Source organism: Schistocerca americana, chromosome 8, assembly GCF_021461395.2.
Source record: "Schistocerca americana isolate TAMUIC-IGC-003095 chromosome 8, iqSchAmer2.1, whole genome shotgun sequence".
NCBI classification, from domain to species: Eukaryota; Metazoa; Arthropoda; class Insecta; order Orthoptera; family Acrididae; genus Schistocerca; species Schistocerca americana.
In genome coordinates this window covers 323,018,950-323,039,616 of record NC_060126.1, presented here as the reverse complement: position 1 = coordinate 323,039,616, position 20,667 = coordinate 323,018,950, and the positions used below count along the sequence as shown (strand labels likewise).

The 20,667-nt window shown below is 40.7% G+C and overlaps 1 protein-coding gene across 4 annotated transcripts in view; it reads right to left on the bottom strand.

The window, feature by feature from the left end:
- Window positions 1–20,667, bottom strand: part of LOC124544684 (DNA ligase 4) — a 297,481-nt gene that overhangs the window by 14,731 nt on the left and 262,083 nt on the right. For all 4 annotated transcript variants that reach the window (XM_047123315.1, XM_047123316.1, XM_047123314.1 and 1 more), the window contains one exon: window positions 17,589–17,713. In XM_047123315.1, the coding sequence (XP_046979271.1) occupies window positions 17,589–17,713 (125 nt within the window). The remainder of the gene's footprint in view (window positions 1–17,588; window positions 17,714–20,667) is intronic.

The window sequence follows — 20,667 nt, the reverse complement described above, 5'->3', positions numbered from 1 at the left end:
CCTTGATGTTAAAAAATATACCTAGAAGGTGATGCTGGGGTAGGAAAGCATGTTGTATAGCCACTCCAGGACGGCAAGATTAGGAGCAATACCTCCTGATCCCACAATGAAAGTAACTAAGGAGTTGCTTAGATTCTAAGATCCAGACAAGGCGGTGGTTCTTCCCGACGCAGCTAGTGAGGGCAACACTACAGTAACTACCTGCATATGTACGGTCTTTCCCAGGTTTTAAAAGAGGAAATAAAATTGCCTCATGCCAGAAGTCGAGAAAGTGACCTGACACTAAAATGGCATTAAAAAGTGTGAGGAGGATATCTTTGCTTCATCTTGTGAGGTGCCACAGCGTATTGTAATGGATTCTGTCATGACCAGAGGCTGTGTCACGAGCTGCAGACAATGCAGAATCCAACTCCCACATGGAAAATGGGCAGTTGTAATCTTCATCAGAGGTGGACCGGAAGTCCAAACTACATCTCTCAGCAACCTCTCTATGGTGTCGAAAACCTGGATCCTGACTGGCTGCTGTAGTAACTGTGGCAAAATATGCCACCAAAGCCTGGGCAATGTCTTGCAGATTGGTTTGGAGAGTGCTGTTCCCCATTACAGCAGCCATGGGGCACCTGACTCCTCTCTCAGAAATTCTCCTGATGGTCTCTCACACAAGGGAACTTTTGGTGGAACGATTAATGGTGTTCAGGAACTGTTGCCATGACTTCTTCTTGCTCTCTCAAATAATTCGGCGACAGTTTGCCCTCACCAACCGAAAGGCTGCAAGATTCTCTGCAGTTGGCCGACACTTGAACCTATGCAGATCCTGATTGCAGAGGGGCATTCGGCACTCCACCAAGGGGCACGTTGCCACTTCTGTTGTCCCGTGGACTGGAATGGATGCTGCAGCAGCGTGGGGGATCATTTTGGTAATATGATCCACCCACACCTCGACATTCGCACAATGTTCGAACTGGGCCAACTGGTTATAAAGTGTCCAGTTGGCTCCAGCAAGCACCCATCACAATGGTTTCCTTTCGGGTTCCACCCCATCTCTCAGATGAACCACACTGGGAGGTGTCACTTGTGTGCAAGTCATCGACTCCTTACCACAGAGACGTGTGAGCAAGAGCTGGAGAGCAAAGCAAGAGATCAATGGCAGTGAACTGCTGTGCAGAAGTGAGTACTCTGTCCTGCATTTAGCAAGTATGCGCTCAATGACATGAAAGTCAACCTTTATGGGTCCAAAAAACATCCAGCATGTAAAAGCCAACATGCACTTTCCCACCTGATATTCTGAGAACCATGGATCAAGATAGTCATGTAGCAGTAGAATTTCTTGACTTCCAAAAAGCATTAGTTTGAATTCCACACCTATGCTAATTATTAAAACTAAGATTCTATGGGGTATCAAGTGAAATTTGTCACTGGATTGAGGATTCATTGATACGGAGCACACAGTGTGTTATTTTGGATGGAGAGCCAGTGCAAGATTGACGGATGTACAACTAACCTGAGGTTTGTCCCAGGGAAAAGTGTTGGGACCCTTGTGGTTTATGTTGTATATTAATGATCTTGCAGACAATAATAATAGCAACTTCATATTTTTCACAGATGATGCATTTATGTATAAAGATGTATTGTCTGTAAAAAGCTGCACTTATATTCAGTCAAATGGTGGTAAAGTTTCAAAGTGGTACTAAGACTGACAACTTATTTCAAATGTTCAAAAATATAAATTTCTGCAGTTTACAAAAACAAAAAGCTTGTAGTGTTCTATGACTATAATATCAAACTTAAAATTTGAATTGTTCAACTCATACCTGGGTATAAAAATTCAACAATGTAGGAAAAGGTAGACTGCTACATAAGCTTTCGGAAACAGCCTTCATCAGAAAAAGAAAGAGAATGTACAGCACTCATTCACTTAGGCAAGCACACCTCATGCACATATTACTGCCAACTCCAGTAGCTCAGCCCAGACTGCAACTATCACATGGGATGGAAGCAGCAATCCGGAGTGGTTGGAGAAGGGCAAGGGACAGCAGTGTACGGGTGGGGAGAGAGAGGAGCATTGTCTGGCAGAGTGTGCAGGGACTAGAAAGCCAACAGGTGCAGCATCTGGAGGTTGTGGGGTAGGGAAAACAAAGTGAAAAGGAGAGGAGCGGGGAATGATGGGTGGGTGCGTTGGCAGAGGATGGCAAACAAAGAGGCTGGAGATGAGATTGGGAAGGATGTTATAGGACAGAGGGGTAACAAACTGATGGGTGGAGAGTGTAGGGACACTATGTTACTGTAGGCTGAGGCTCAGATAATTATGGGAGCAGAGAATGTGTTGTGAAGATGAATCTCATCTGCTTACTTCAGAAAAGCTGGTGGCGGAGGGGAGGATCCAGATAGTTCAGGCAGTGAACTGCCCACTGAAATCCAGCATGTTATCTTCAGCTGCACATTGTGCCATGGGTGGTCTATGTTGCTTTTGGCCACAGTTAGGCAGTGGCTGTTCATCCTGGTGGACAGCTGATTGGTAGTCATACCAATATAAAAAGCTGTGCAATGATTGCAGCAGAGCTGGGGTTGCTTTCACAGGTGCCTGGCCCCTTATGGGGTAGGTTAAACCTGTGACAAGACTGGAATAGGAAGTGCTGGGTGGGATGATTGGGCAGGTCTTGTACCAGGGTCTTCCACGGGGATATGATCCTTGTGGCATGAGGTTAGGATTGGGGGTGGCATAGGGATGGACTAGGATGTTGTGGAGGTTGCGTAGGTGATGGAACACCATCTTAGGAGGGGTAGGAAGGATATCGGGTAGATGTTCCTTGTTTCAGGGCATGATGACAGGTAATCAAAACACTGGCGAAGGATGTGGTTCAATTGTTCCAGTCTGGGAGGGTACTTGGTGATGAAGGGGGCACTCCTTTGTGGCTGGTTCTTATGTGTGGTGGGAGATTGGAGTTGTGAGGAGTAATGGAACAGGAGATCTGTCTGTGGACTAGATCTGGGTGATTGTGCCTGTCTGTGAAGGCCTTGGTGAGACCCTCAGCATACTGGCCAATGGAGTTCTTGTCACTGCAGATATGACATCTTTGGGTGGCCAGGCTGTATGGGAGGGATGTTTTGGTGTGGAAGAGTTGACAACTGTCGAACTGCAGGTACTGTTGGTGATTGGTTGGTTTAATGTGGACAGAGGTGCAGATGGAGCCATCAGAGAGGAGGATGTCAACATCTAGGAAGATGACACATGGTGTAATAGTTTTTAGGGATATGAAATAAAATAATCACCTAAGTTCAGTTGCAGGTAAAGCAGATGGCAGATTTCAGTTTATTAATAGACTACTACGGAAATTCAAATGGTTTCAAAAACACTCGTGCCATCCTCCAATACTGTTCAGATGTGCCAGACCCATACCAAACAGAACTAATAGAGAATATTGAACACACACAACACACAGCAACATGAATGGTCACGGGTTTGTACAACTCAAGAGACAATGTCACAATGATACTGAAGAAATGTAACTGCTAGATGCTTGAAGATAGACAAACTATCCCAAGAAAGGCTACTTATGAAGTTTCAAGAACTAACTTTAAGTGATGAATCTACAGATATCCTACAACCTCCTATGTATTGTTCCCATTGGGATTGCAAAGATGAGATGAAACTAATTATAGCATGAACGAAAGTGTTTAAGCAATCATTCTTCCCAAACTCCATACGTGACTAGAACAGAAAGAAGCCCTAACAACTGGTACATTGGAAAGTATCCTCTGCCATGCACCTCACAGTACAACAAATATAGTCACCAAAAATTATCACAGTCACTGCTTAGTGCAAAGGAGAACTGAAGTCTGTGTCATTCCTGTCTCCCGGTGACATATGGGGGTACTGATGAATAGCAGTGATTTAGTCAGACTAGTCTACCTGTTAAATTTGTACCTACCTCAAATAAGTATATGTTCTGAAGTGAATATATCACACTGCACAAGATATTTCAGTTTTAAGTTGTACAATGAATGAGGTTTATATACAATGAAATAATAACAAACAATGTGATCAAACTTGGGGCCCCACATGCCAAGAGCATGCGCTGTGTTCAAATTTTTACTACAGTAATCTACAATATAAAATGTCCGTAATAATCATACAGTACTATACATAATCTGAGTCTTCAAATATTTAAACAGTTACTAACTTTCACTCTCACTATGAATGGATTTCCATTAGATCAGTGAATCACTGGCACATAACACAACTGGACTTGAGTTTTTACGATTTATTGGTCTCAGTTGCGTATACTTTTGTGAGAATTTACCATTAAATAGTTGAAGCACATGTTATTCATGCCAGTTATTAAGACAGCAGTCTAGCTACTCAGAGAACCAGCATTCTTTATCAGGCCATCCCAAATTAGATTTACAGTGGCTTCCTTAATTACTTCACGTGTATGCCAGTACGGATCCTCCAACAGGCCACAGCTGGTTCCCTTTTTTCATTCAGCTGAGCTAATAACGCTCTGGGTCTAATGGTGTCATGAATCTGAAATCTCATGGCTCAAGGTGTAACTTAATAGAAAGAAGTGACAACTTTAAATTACTTCTAAGTGCTATTTTACAGTTAGCAAAATATTCTGAGCTCTTATGTCAGAGTCAAATGGATTTCACATTAAAACGCAATGTTTTGTCCCCATCTCCGGGAAACATTTTCAAGGGGCATAATAGCTCACTATATTTTATTAATTGCGACATTTCTCATTGCGAAAGTTTACTACTGTTAATCTAATTTTCTTTAACTAGTATTGTATGCTTGGTATATATTTAGGTATACCCTAGAAACAGCCATAACTGACATACCATAAGCATTATCGAGATACCGTATTTACTCGAATCTAAGCCGCACTCGAATCTAAGCCGCACCTGAAATTTGAGACTCAAAATTCAAGGGGAGAGAAAAGTTTTAGGCCGCACCTCCAAATCGAAACAAAGTTGGTCCATTGTAATGTGAGACACAATTTAGGTCGAATGAATGACGATAGAGCTACAGTAGTTTGGTTCGAGTCGTAAGCTTAGAAGTTAAGCTTTACCAGGTAGCCATTCCTATGTGTCAGGCGCTCCGTCCGTGTATATATGGGTACCCTTCCTTTTTCACGTGCTTCGTCTGGTTTGAATTGATTGCTTATTTTTCTTTGATCTGATAAGTGCCGTTCTCTTTGTTATAGGTGTTTACGTCACTCTAAGCTGAAGATGCATTACTGTACTGTGTCACGCATTGTTTGTCGCATTCTGATAATGAGTGTGTACGGCCTGTCGTCGCTCGCGGCATGGCTTCCTTTTGTGCGTGCTACCGCCGCTTAAAAAAAGGGCGAAACAATGGCAAGAGACTGCTATTTGTTGTTACTTACACTGCTGCTTTCTTTGATAATGATCAACAAGAACCAAATAATAGACTGCGTATGATAGAACATGTTCTGAACGAGAGTTTAGCGAAATTTTTTCTCCGTTTGAAAATCTTTGCAGATGCCTCTTTAGTACATTACATTCTGCACAGGAATTAGAGTCATCTAAAATTTAAAAATCTAGTCAATTGCCGTGCTTCATTTCTGACTATCACAATTACGCATAAGAATAATACGAATATAAACATAACATGATATGTATATTCTTCCGCGTTTGCTTTTGTGTCACTCTAGTTTCGTAGTTTATTAGGCAGACAGAATTTAAATGAGATAGCAGCAAACACGAAAGAATACATGGCAAAATGTTTATATTCGTATTATTCTTATGGTGAAGAGAATACTGCATGTGATTCACAATTCATAAAAGTTCCTATTAGCAACCATCTCTTCTCACAGGTAGAAAAAATTCAGAATGTAGGGATATTTGTCAATATGGCCAACTCTAACAGTCTCGCCAGTCGGATTTTCGTAGTACATTGAAACACTGCAACATTCGAAGATGAACAATACGGAATTTGTATTTACTTCGATGGATAATGTATGAAAATGCAGTGGTCGAAACTCGGGGCGGAGGAGAAAAGCTCGTCTCCCACCTTTTTTTTTTTTAAATTTATTTACTGACGCAGAGGTTTCGGCGCCGGTATTTATCTTTGTGCCTGCAAAGCATGCCTGTGTAGTGCTACATATATTCGACGGCAGAAGTTAGTTGTGGCGGCACCTACCAACATTTTTCAGAACTTCTGCTGACTTTGCACTCGATTCTAAGCCGCAGGCGGTTTTTTGGATTACAAAAACCGGAAAAAACGCGCGGCTTAGATTCGAGTAAATACGGTAGAGTTTAGTTCTAACTCTGTGGTGCAATCTGTTACGTTAAACTTCAGATCTTGGTAATTCTGATCGTGCCAGGGTGTAGCAGCAACTTGGTGGACAGCAATAACAACCATAGATTGCTCCAGTGGTTTTGGGGAAGCTATTTTGTCACTCAACAATTATTATTTTCTAGTAGACACTGAACTGGCACATAAAATAGTAATTAATGATATTATCAACAATGATATATACATTTCCAAAACCCAGTTGATGCAGCACTTAAAAGTTTAAATATAGCATATGAATCAACAGTGCAGGACTATAGCTCAAGGAAATAAAAGTGTATCACAATAATATTATATTCTAACTATAAGATGACAGTGTACCGAACTCCCTAATCAAGATGAACATTTGAACCAAAATTACATTATAATTCTGACCCAGTGTAATAAGACTTTTTATCTTTTTCGGATATTTGAAGGCCTATCTGTGGGTAAATATACTTCATTAGTTTTACCTGTATGTACGTGCTTCCTGAAAACAAGATAATTGCAGTTAAATGAAGTCATTGTTTTTGTGTACTAAATGGCATTACAGGAGTTGAAATGGTTAAGGCTCCAGTCATGAAATGTTACTTGTCTAATACCCCACAACTAGGAGTTACAGGGAATTGTAAGACAGTCATTGTCAAAGTTTTTTATGCATTCACCATGGATGTTTTGTTCAAAATTTTCTAGCTAGTATCATCAGGGTGTTTCTGCAAAATAGTATAACTGCTTCATGAAACAGTTTGGTTAATGAGAACAACCAGTATGAGAAAGGAGCAACTATTGTACATTTTAGCTTTTCTTCATGAGGAATGCTGGCCAATATTTTCCTCAACCACGTAGAGAACAAATTGTCAACAACACTGTGAAGTCAAAGGAAAACAAAATAATACACTGATACTAGCACGCACATGATACACCGAAGAGCCAAAGAAACTGATATATGCATGCGCATTCAAATATAGAGATATGTAAACAGGCAGAATATGGAGCTGTGATCAACAACACCTATATAAGACAACAAGGATCTGGCACAGTTGTTAGATCAATTGCTGCTGCTACAATGACAGGTTAGCAAGATTTAAGTGATTCTGAACGTGGTGTTATAGCCAGTGCATGAGTGATAGGACACAGCATCTCCGAGGTAGCGCTGAAGTGGTGGTTTTTCCATATGACCACTTCACAAGTGTACTGTGAATATCAGGTACCCAGTAAAACATCAAATTTCAGACATCACTGCAGCCGGAAAATTATCCTACAAGACTGGGGTCAACAACAACTGAAGAGAATCGTTCAATGTGACACAACTACCACCCTTTCGCAAACTGCTGCATGTTTCAATGCTGTGCCATCAACAAGTGTCAGCGTGCAAATCATTCAACAAAACATAATCAATGTGGGGTTTTGGAGCTGGAGGCCCTCTCATGTAAGCTTGATATCTACACGACACACAGATTTATGCCTTGCCTAGGCCTGTCAACACCGACATCAGACTGTTGATGACTGGAAATACGTTGCCTGGTCGGACGAGTCTTGTTTCAAATTGTATTAAGTGGATGGACGTATATGGGTATGGAGACAACCTCATGAATCCATGGACTCTGCACATCAGCAGGGGACTGTTCAAGTTGGTGGAGGCTCTATAATGGTGTGAGGTGTGTGCAGTTGGAGTGATATGGGACCCCTGATACATTTAGATACAACTCTGACAGGTGATATGCAAGTAAGCATCTTGTCTGATCACCTGCATCCATTCATGTCCATTGTGCATTCCAATGGACCTGGGCAATTCCAGCGGGACAATGCGACACTCCACACATCCAGAATTGCTACAGAGTGGCTCCAGGAACACTCTTCTGAGTTTAAACACTTCCACTGGCCACCAGACTCCCCAGACATGAACATTATTGAGCATATCTGGGATGCCTTGTAACGTGCTGTTCAAAAGATATCTCCACACCCTCAAACTGTTATGGATTTACGGACAGCACTACTTCAGACATTAGTATAGGCAAGTGTACCAGTTTCTTTGGCTTTTCAGTGTATAATCTGTCTAATAAATAAAAGATAAACCTAGATAGCATTGCTACAAAACAGCATCAACACAATTCATTGGCAGATAAACTTTGGAAAGAAAACTGATAAAAACAAAATACTGAGTCTCCTGTACCTCATGGTACGAAGAAACAACAATATACCATTAGAAAGTTTTGAATTTACAATTTCTTTGATATATGTCTACAAAAGTAATGGAATTTTCAATCTTTTGGGTAAGCTTCAAGAATAACATCACATTCTGCTCCAGAAAAGAAATAGTTATATGTGTCCAGAGATTGGCTAAGGTATAAAACATGAGAGCAAGTTTGTCTTTTATACGCTTTATACAAAGACACTGTAGTCACGATTTTATATGCAATTTTGCCAACATAGTACATTTTATGAAGATTACAGCTGACAGTAAAATTACATGCAAAGAAAGTTTGGCACTGGTTTAAGAGATTATTGTGGGGGATAAATAATTAGCATTTATTGCTACATAAAAACTAAACTGTAGCTCACATGACTTTGTTAAATAACACATTGAATAACAAAATAAAACATATATAAAACAAAGAGAAAACATAAGTCAGTGATTGCACCAAAGATAATTATTAAAATAGTTATCACTTCCGCGTAGCATCACCCCCCCCCCCCCCCCCCCTTAGTGTCAAATCATCTTGATTGAGTGGCAATAGGTCATGCACAGGCTGCTGATGGCACATAGAGGTTGCCTTTGACATCCCTTGCTTGTGATCAATAATGGGCGGTGGAGTCGTTGGAGCATTTGTCAAGTCCGTGGTGTGTGAATATGAGTCCTGTGGAAAGCAGGTTTAAGCCTCTTGACAGAGATGATGGTTGGCATACCAGTCACATCAAATTTGAATATCTCGTCTTCCCTACCGATGACACGTTAAGGTTCATTGTGTGATGGCTGCAGTGGTTTGTGTACTGTGTCATGTCATACAAAGACACGAGGACACTCCCATAGCTTGTCAGAAACAAAAGGGTGATGGTCTGCTTATCTCTTGGAGCAATGGCATGTAATTGCTGGATTTGTGTATGCATCTTTCGTGAAAATCTGAGGGTCAGTCAAGTCATCTGGCACGTTGGCAAAGAACTTGCCAGGCAGCCATATTGGCTGGCCATAAACAAGTTCTGTAGTCTTGGCTTTCTGGTCTTCTTTCAGGGATGCATGAAGACCCAGGAGGATGATGGACAACATCCCTATCCACCACTATGAGTCATGACATTGAAGCAACACTTTCAGTCTGCGATGCACGCATTCAACAAACCATTCACTGCTGGGTAGTACGCTGTAGTTCTAATCTGCTTCGTACACTCTAGGATGATCAGTGTTTTGAACAGATATGACTCAAACTGTCTTCCCTGGTCTGTTGTAATTCACAGAGGCACACCAAAATGGGTGATCTATCCCCGGGAGAATGCAGTTGTGACAGTTTCAGTGGTATTGATTGCAATCGGGAACACCTCGGCCAGCTTGTAAAATTATTGATGCCTGTCAGGCAGTAGGTGTATTCTTCTGATGGCGGCAGAGGTCATTGGAGGTCTAGGTGGGCTTGTTCAAATCTATGACTCAGAAGAAGAAACACACCAAGAAGTGACCTAATGTATTGGCTAACTTTATTTCCTTGACAGGCCATGCATTATCACACATATTGCTTGCAACCTTTGTCCATGTGGGGCCAGACAAAAGCTCACTTCACCATGTTGGAAGTGTCTCATACTCCAGGGTGTGACATGTTTTGTAAAGAGGTGATTGCCTGTTGGTGAAAGTCAGTAGTCACAAATGGTCGTGGTTTGTGAGAAGCGATGTCAGAGTACAGCAGCGCAGTTGGTGGTGGCAGCATAAAATGGCAGAGTTGCATGTCTGATTGTTGCACCAACAAATCTCGTAGCTCATTATATGATTGTTGTGCTGTGGCGAGAGCTTCAAAATCAACTGCACCAGTGATTGCTTCAATTTGAGAGAGAGTGTCAGCTGGCACATTCAGTTCTCTTCAATGATAAAAATAGTGAACTGCTGTCCCTCCAACATGTGACGAAATTTTTCGATAGCAGCAGAGGCAGTAAACAGTTCGCGATCATAGATGGAGCAATTCTGTTGAGATGGTGATAACTTTTTATGAGAGAAGGCTACGGGCTGTCAGTGCTCATCTGTATTGCAGCACAGCTTACAGTAGCAGATGTATCGACCATCAGGGCGAGAGGCACCTGCGGAACTGTGTTTGCTAATGGTGTAACTTCTGTGATGGCAGTCTTCAGCTTGGTAAATGCCAACTAAGCCTCATTATTCCACTGGAGTTTGTGCTTTGGCTTCAGTGAACCATCCAAGAATTTATTCACTGGTGCAACTAGGAGGTGAACAAACTGATGGTAAAAACTGGTTACATCAAGAAATCGTCATAATTCTTTAGCTATTCTAGGCTGTAGAAAATTAAGTACAGCTTCTACTTTCACTTGCGTTGGCCATATGTCTTGCATATTGATAGTATAGCTTAGGAACTGTACTTCAGCTGTTCTGAAGACACACTTCGATGGGCTCATGTGCATGTAGACGACTGAAGGTCTGTTGTCAGTGTGACAGGTATTCTGCCTCTGAGTGACATGACCAGGACATCATCAATAAACACATAACAAAAGTCTAAGTCACATGCGACTTCATACATGAACCACCGAAATGTTTGGGCAGCATTACAAAGCCCAAAAGGCATTACGGTAACTTCAAATAGTCCAAACGATGTGCAGAGGGTGGTCGTTCTGTGCCATAGGTATCTGGTAGAAATTATGAACTAAGTCCAATGAAGAAAGGATGTGCATACTGTGTACTCTGAATGTAAGATCTTCAATATGCAGAACTGGATATTCATCTGGAATGGTTCTGGCATTGAGCTGTCTATAATCACCATGTGGACACCATCCATTCTTCTTTTTTTCAGACCACGTGTAGTGGATATGACCGACGATGCATGGCATATTCCTCATCCAAGCATTGACGAGAAACCCTATTAAATATCTTCAATTTCTGGGGTGTCAAGCAGTGCAATTGAGCACAAGTGATGGTACAGGTATAATCGAAATATAGTGCACCATCGAGTGCTACAAAGGCGCCAGTGTGGGAGTCTGGCATTTGATCTCGATGAACTGTCTGAGGAGCTCTATGAATGGAGCACCACCAGTAATAATCTGTACTGCTGTGTCTTCCACATGACACACTCCACCTTGTCTTGTTAGGTTTGTAGCAATGTCAAGAAGACATACGTGATGGAGATCAGGCAGGAGTCCATAAAACGATAAAAAGTCCGCTCCAAATATGGGGTGCATAACATGAACTATGTTGAACTGCCATTCAAATTTGTGCCATAGGCCTAAGTTCAACACTAAAGTGACACGGCCATACATTGTGACTGTGGAACCACTGGCAGCAAATAGGTGGCAGTCACCACAGTTGTGACATGGGAGATGGGTGGATGGATAGACTGACATGTCAGCAGCCGTGTCTACCAAAACCTGTAACTTTGTGCCATGTTCCATAGCAAAAAGTCAATGGCTGCCACCTGGAGAGCCAGTGGCCTTCATCATTGATCTCCTGCTGAGTTTACGTGTTTGCATGATGGGTTACACTTCCACACCTTGGAACCATTTCATCGGTGGTAACAACAAACTATTGCTGACAAAGGTGAGTGGCTGTGCTTTTCTGATTAATGGTGGCAACAAGATCGGTTCACCTGTGCTTTCACTGCAGTGACAGTGATATCTGCCTGAGACGTTGGGCAAACAGTTGCAACACATTTCCGTTATGTGATCCACGATTTGCGCAAGTGCATCTAGATTGCTGGCACACATTGTCAATATCTTCTGTGCATTGTTTGGTAGGCGTTACAACCAATTATTCCACAGAATGTCATTACTGACTGTGTTGCTCACTATTGTATGAAGTCAGTGTAGTAGGTGTGATGGAGAGCAATTGCCTAGCTCTTCAGTCTGGAGAAGTTTTTCCAATTATTTCCCCTTGGACTGCAAGAGCCGGGTAATCAGGGCATGCTTGATGGCTAAGTAATGATCAGTACTTGATGGTGAGGCCAGAATGTCTTGTGCTTCTGTGGCCATATCTTCACTGAGAGCACCAACTACATAACTGTACTTGGTGTTGTCTACAGTTACATGTGCTAGCACAAACCGACTTTCTAGTTGCACAAACTGTGGCACAGGATTCTGTTGTCAAAATGGTGGCAGGTTTGCTGTCAAACAATTAATTACGGCACAAGTAGACATATCAGCAGGTGGTGGCAGGTCTGACATTGTGGAGTTATGGTGAATTGGCACACAGAAGATGCAAAACGTGGCTGACGTGGATGTTCATACTTAGCATGATGTGGCACAATACGAAGTGTTAATGACTACTGAATTTCATGCCAGTAACTATAAGAGTTGGGGTCACCAGTTGTTGTGGGGCTAGATAATTAGCTTTATTGCAACATAAAAACTAAACTGCAACTCATAAGATTCCCTTAAATAGCACATTCAACAACAGAACAAAACATATATAAAACAAAAGGAAAATATAAGTCCGCAATTGCACGAAAAATAATCATTAAAATTAGTTATCACTTCTGCATAGCATTACACGGCACATAACATTGCACTCTGAGATAATTTGGTTTACTGGTCAGAGCTTGGATCATGTATCAGAAGAGCGGTGGCATTTATATCTCAACATAGCAGGTTATCTCCCTGCCCTTTCCTGAGCACGGGGTGATGGTGTAACTTAGGCGACGTGAGACTCCGTGTAATCTGCTTTCTACATTGTTTACCTTGCTCTTTAGTGAAGTAAAGTCATAGAATATTGTGTTCTTGTTATCAGTATATGTGTTAAATGCTTAAAATCTTGAACCAAAGAGAAGAAAAGGAAAATGAATAAGCTTGAGAAACTTATCACAGAAGCAGACAGGAACATTCCTTGACATTATATTAAAAGAGAATGATAGTTCACAACAACAAATCACTTCTCTTAAGGAGCATATGTTTATTTGCAGATCATAACAGCAAAGTTTCAAACAAGGCAATTGAACAATCTCTGCCAGGCACTGTATAGAGTGACTCAAAGAGATGTACGAGGTCTGTTCAAAAAATTCTGGAACTTTGTCCACAAAATTTTTCTACGCTTACTTTTTACTTAAGTCTCCTTCGAAATCTGTCCCCCACAATTAATACACTGCTTCCAACACGTTTACACTTCCAGAAACAGTCTTGGTACGCCTCCTACTGGATTGCAGGGAGCGCCAATGCAAAGTTTCTTTTATCTCGTTTATTGTTGCAAATCTTCATCCTTTCAATGGGGTTTTCAACTTTGGAAATGAAAAGTCTGTAGGGGCCAGGTCTGGAGAGTACAGATGATAAGGCAGCACAGTGATCTCATTTTTTGTGCATTAGTCACACACCAACAGGGATGAAAGTGTGGGTTTGTTAGGTGATGCAAGAGCCATGACTTGTCTCACCACATTTCAGGCAGGCTGTTTCCTTCTTACATTTTCTTGTTGGTATTACAACACATCCCAATAATAACACCAATTAACAGTTTGCCCCTGCTGCACAAATTTATTATGAACTAATCCCTCAAAGTCAAAGAAAACTATCAGCATGGCTTTAAAATCTGACCTGACCTGATGAGCTTTTTTTGGGTCTCGGAGAACCTTTCCCAAACCATTGTGAAGACTGAACCTTGGTCTCAACATGACAACCATAGATCCATGACTCATCACCAGATATGATTCTCTTAAGGAACATCTCATTTTCATTTGTGCAATCCAAAAGCTTTTCACAGACAGTGACTGGTCTTGACTCATGAGTCCTGGAACAAACCTGATGGCAACACGATGCATTCCAAGATGCTGTGTCAGTATTTCATGACATAATCCAATTGAAATGTTACATTCTTCTGCAATCTCTTGAACAGTCAGTCTTTGATTGGCATGCACAAATTCTTTGATGTTCCCAACAAGAGCGTCGTTGGTAGAGTTAAAGGACGTCCTGAATGAGGATCTCTTTAACTTCCATCCAGCCATTTTTAAACTGTGTGAAACATTTTTAACACCGAGTGTGGCTTAAGCACTCATCACTGTAGGCTTCTGCATCATTTGGTGTGGGTCTGTAAAGGTTTTCTAGAGTTTCATGCAAAATTTAATGCAGACAATCACTCCTCTAACTCTGCCATCGTGAAATTTGCAAACTGTGTAACAAAACATTCTACTCAATACAGCACTGAGCACTAACTAACGGACATACAACAATGAAACTTCCAGCAATTACACAATAAACATAGGCATGTGCAGGGATGCTAACTGCATTTCGCTCCAACACACCATTGGGGTGAAATTACGAATGTTCCATAAGTTTTTGAATGGACCAAGTAAAACAATTTCATTTCCTCCACTTGTTTCAAAGAACACTGAAGAAGCAATATACAGCACACCGCTAGGCTGTTTCAGAACAGATTTGGCAAAGTCTCTCTGGCTCCCTTAAAGGATTTACAGAGACTGCCAAAAATCTAGGCCTGGGTGAGAAAATTTAGAATATTCATTCTGTTGCGATTTACTGACCTTTCACCAAGAGTTTGAATTATGCAGATCATAAAATTATTCAATTGATCTATACCACAATATGCAAATTGTACATTTTACAAGCGTTTTGTTACTCATTAAACATGTGGGTTACATGTTGTGAATACATTATTTGTTTAATGCAGATCCTAATGTTCAATAAACAAATCTGGGGTACAGCTATGGGCACCCATGTGGCGCTGTTCTATGCCAACTTATTCATGGGTCATCTAGAGGAATCCTTCCTAAACACCCAGAATCCTAAACCCTTCACCTGGTTGATTCATTGATGACATCTTTGCGATCTGGATTGAAGGTGAGGACACCATTTCAATATTCCCCCAAAACCTCAACAACTTCTCCCCCATTTGCTTCACCTGGTCCTACTCAACCCAACAAGCCTCCTTCTTAAATGTTGACCTCCACCTCAACGATGGCTACATCACTACCTCCATCCATATCAAATCTACTAACCACCAGCAATACCTCCACTTCGACAGCGGCTGCCTGTTCCATACCAAGAACTCTGTTCCATACAGCCTCGCCACCCATGGCCATCACATTTGCAGTGACAAGCAGTCCCTCTTGAAATATACCAAGTGTCTCATTGAAGCCATCCCAGCCTTGAACAAAACTAAATCTCCCATGCCTTATCTTTCCAGTCTCACTCTCTGGCCACAGAGGAGCATTCCCCTTGTAACTCAGTACCACCCAGGGCTGGAGCAACTGAATTAATTCTCCAACAGGGTTTTTACTACCTCTCATCATGCCCTGAAATGAGAAATGTCCTGCCCACTACACCTTCCACCCCTCCCACAGTGGTATTCTGCTGTTCACCAAACCTACACAATATACTCATCCATTCCTACATAACCCCTGCTCCCAACCCCTTACCTCATGGTTTATACCCCTGTAATGGAACTAGATGCAAGATAAACATTTCTTGTTTTATTGTCATTCCAGAATTACATCTTTGAAATGAAAACTGAGTAGTCTTCCTAATGAGCAGGTAAGAGAAGTATTACATAGGCAACAGAGTGAATTCGTTCCTGGTATAACTTCAGTCGAAGGAAGAAGAAAATGAAAACTAGATGTAATAGAACTAGATGTCCCATACAGCCACCCACCACCACCTACTCCACTCAGAAACATCACCTATCCCATCGAAGGACTGCCTGTGAAACCAGTCAGGTGATCCACAAGCTAATGTTCTGCATTCTACGTGGTATGACAACCAACAAGCTGTTTGTCTGCATGAATGACCACCAATAAACTGTGGCCAAGAAACACTGTGCTGCTGAGCATGCTGCCCAAGATTACATCCTTCATTTCAGTGACTGCTTCACAGCCTGTGCCATATGGATCCTTCCCACCAACACCAGTTTCTCTGAATTGCACAGGTGGGAACTCTCCCTTCAATATTCCTACGTTCCTGTAACTCTCCTGGCCTCAACCTTCATTAGTCATTGTCCTCACCCATCCAGCTCCTTCCCTGTTCCAATTCCAGCACTACACAGCCCTCATTCCACCATGACACCCAGTCCTTTTACTTCTCACCTTTTCTGCTACCCCCCTCCCCCAATCTCTCCCTTGCCATTTGTTTAACCTCCTGACAGCACATAGTTGCCCTGCCCTCTCTCCACCTTGTCCCTGTGTGCTCCCCAGCAGCACTTCACTTTTCGCCACCCCTACCCTACTATCCCTCCCCCTCCCTGCCCCAGCCGCCTCATTACCCTCACCAAGTCGCCACTCCTGTCATGCTCTGGTGCTACTGTTCGCAGTGTACGGCTTCAGTTGTGTGAGACTGCAGTCAGGCGTGTGTGTGTGTGTGTGTGTGTGTGTGTGTGTGTGTGTGTGTGGGGGGGGGGGGGGGTCTGTTTTGACAACTGTCATACTGGCCGAAAGCTTATTTGTGACAGTCTTGTTGTTGTGCCTACCTGTGACTCATATTCTCCACTATACGGTGAGTAGCAACTTTCCTTTTCATAATATTGTTATAATCAATGTCTTCATACAACAAAACTTCACCAAAAACAAAATGGAAGTTGTAATGCACGAAGATAAACTCAAAAATAAAAGACTATACTGACTACAGACAACACAGAGGATAAAATATTCACCTACAGCTAAAAGCTTTAGAAATTATCACAGATAGCCACATGGAGAGACAATAGATACGTACATTTTAGAATTTTTAATTAAAACACCAGGATACAAACATAAGTGTTTAGCAAGGAGGTTAAAGTGGTTGGACTTACTGAGCAACTTATTTATCTTTCATGTCCAGAGGAACAAACAAGATTCAGGGAATAAGAATGAAATATCAATATGATCACACTATTCTTCTAACTCAGCAAAGAAGGAAACTTTCAAGATTATTATTATGTCGATAACTGGATACAGAGTTCAAGTACTTTTTCCTTTCTTCACTAGTTGATCTCTGTCCTAAAACTTATTTCACATTTTTGATTTTGATCTAGAGGAAAGAAATATCAGTTAATGTTTCTATTTGTTTATACCTGCCTTGCTATATTTTTTCCGTATTTAGTAATTTGTTTCTAAGTTATTTATTCTCTCCTGTTTACTGTTAGCCGTATAGTTAGGTTATTGAATAGATGTTTATTATTCATTACCTTGAGTGTACAACAGCATGTGTAGTTCCATCATCAATCATGTTGCTCACTATTCCCCCGTAATATTCAAAATCTAATTTCTGCAGTTCAAGACTCTTCCTTACACAAAAGGCTTCAAAGTCATCCTGAAAATTAAAAAAAATAGTGATTATTTTTCACTACAATTCATATGTTTGTAATGCCTACACTTTGCATGTACCAGTACAGAAAGTAATTCTAGTTCTCTCAATTTAGGCATGAGTATGGTGAAAAGCAATAAAAAACCATCAGAACCATTAGCTGTAGAGAATATTATCAGGACAATGTGTTTCTGATGACACTTCTGACTTTTTTCTAAAACTGAAGATATTTCATAAATGAACTAAGTAAAAAAGGAACAGACAGAGTTCTTATAAAATACAAGAATAACTTAGTACGAACTGTTTGGCAAAAGGTAAGATCCACTAGTAAAGTAGTGCATAACTAGTAAAAAAAATGACAGTTATCAATCTTAACAAACATTTCTTGTTTTATTGTTATTCCAGAATTACATCTTTGAAAAGAAAACTGAGGGTAGTCTTCCTAATGAGCAGGCAAGAGAAGTATTACATAATCAACAGAGTGAATTTATTCCTGGTATAACTTCAGTTGAAGGAAGAAGAAAATGAAAACATCAGTTAAAGCACAATGCATGAGAGCTAATATTTGCACTTAGCTCAAATGACAACCCCCCCCCCCCCTCTCTCTCTCTCTCTCTCTCATAAGTGTACAATATTTACAATGTTGGCAAGCTGACACGAATAAATAAATCACCTAAAATTAATGAATAATTATATAAAATCCCACAGTGCACAGAGACAGTGCATTAGCATTGAATATCTAAATGCAATGGAGAAACAAGAAGCCTGTAGCACTTCACAGAAAAAAGTTTGTTGGGGTGGGAAAACTGACACCACCTACTCTTGTCTGGTGCTCAAAAAGTGCATAACAGATGTCTGTTGGGATTATAGTAAATAAAGGGAAACAACAACCATTGACATAATATTGAAGAAGTGGAGGACATGTAAATTATTTCCTTACTACTAATACTAGTATATGAGACTAACATACATGAAAAACAAATCATCTTGCTTTGATATATTATGATTTTCATTCTACCTACTATGAAGGAGTTTGTACATATTTATTATCAACTACATGAGGCTACATTTTGGACCAAGTCCTAAGAGATAGAGATGGACAGACTTTTTACTCATTCACTGTTCCTTCTTTCCTGGTTCTGCATGCTACATAGACTTCATACAGCTTCTTTCTACATGGAATGTGTCCCAACTCAGGGAGGGGGGGGGGGGGTGTTGTAGTGGGACTTCTTAGAAAGCATCACAATAATCGGGGACATGACAGGCCAGTTACTGCAGGCCAAGAACAGAGAGACCAAAGATTATTACCCAGTGTAGACCACCCCATTTGTCTTTCACTTTCTAGGGAAGCTCATAGTCCAAGAAAGTACAATGTCTTCATTTTAGTTTGCTTACAGAAAACAATACACATTTATGTGGACATTACTAGCATGAAATAACTGGAAGTAAACTGTGATCTATCAAAACAACATTAATAGTTTCCTTTGAAGATTTGAGGGTGTGTAAATTACCTACACACCAAAGTGCTGTGCTAACTGTGAGGGAAGCAAAGATTTATTTGAAAAAATCATGGCTTCTGAGACAGGAGCTGAGAAACTGCATACTTAAATTAACTACATAAATATGCTAGAAGCACACGTCATTGCTTTGAAGATCTTTACAATCAGAAGAGGTACCAGTTTTTGATCAGCTGTCAGACTTGATTGAGAACATTTTGAAAAAAGATCTGATGTATTTACTTTGCAGTTGTAAGGTATATAAGAGGATTATATTCGTAGTCTTTTAATTAACTGATAACTCTCTTCTCAAAGAACCATCTCATGGAGTATTTTTCCATGCTCTGTAAGAGGATCCATCATGCAAGGTGGACGGCAAAAGCCATTTATGTATTGAAAAAGTTTATGTTCCATGATGAAGTCGAATTTTGACCATAAGAACAAACTGCAGTTTGTTACATTTGTATTTTCCTTACCACTGTGTATGCCGAAGCATGACCTTGTGTTGCTTCTCAGGCCAAAGTACCATATTCCGATTTAGGAAATCTTTCAAAAATCAAGTTGTCAATAGTGATATCCTGAGTGTGGCCTCACTAAAACTGAAAAATCATTTACAGTTCCTGTCCCTTTTTCTATCCCCTTACTTCTTGGAATAATGAATGAAAACTATGCTGAGTCATGAAGCAGAACCAACAGCTGGCAATATATAAGGATTCAAGTAGGGACGGATCAAATCCCAAAAATTATGAATAATGGGACTGAACTAAAAAATGACAATATCTTTAAATTAATTTGATTTGAGTGACAAGTTCCTTATGACAGATTCTTCACAGTGGTGTGAAAATGAAGATGTCATTAACACTCTAAACCTAGTTACTAATCTAAAAGCAGTAAATTAAACATTTGAGACAGACGTCAAGTTCATGGAGAACTGTAATAAATAATTTTAAAAAACAAGAAACAGATACTATACATAATTCAGGTTGTGTATGAGTATCCACATAAGGATCCATGGTAAATGTAAATGTCATGTGACTAGGGCCTCCCGTCGAGTACACCGTTCGCCGGGTGCAAGTGTTTCAATTTGACGCCACTGCGGTGACTTGCACGTCAATAGGGATGAAATGATGATGCTTAGGACAACACAACACCCAGTGCCTGAGCGGAGAAAATCTCTGACCCAGCCAGAAATCAAACCAGGGCCTTAGAATTGACATTCTGTCACACTGACCACTCAGCTACTGGGGGCGGACAGGATCAATAGTAAACCAGGAGACTTTATCCAATAATATTTTTTGAAGAAAATTTGATTTTCTTGTCATATTTACCTAATAACTTTAGTAAACAGTACATTTACAAGTTGTGTTGTTAAATTTAATGCAACAATGGCTTTGAAAGTTATAAAATTTTTGGTTAAAATGTTACTTCTGAAAGAAATTTTTTGAAATAAAAAGAGAAAATGAT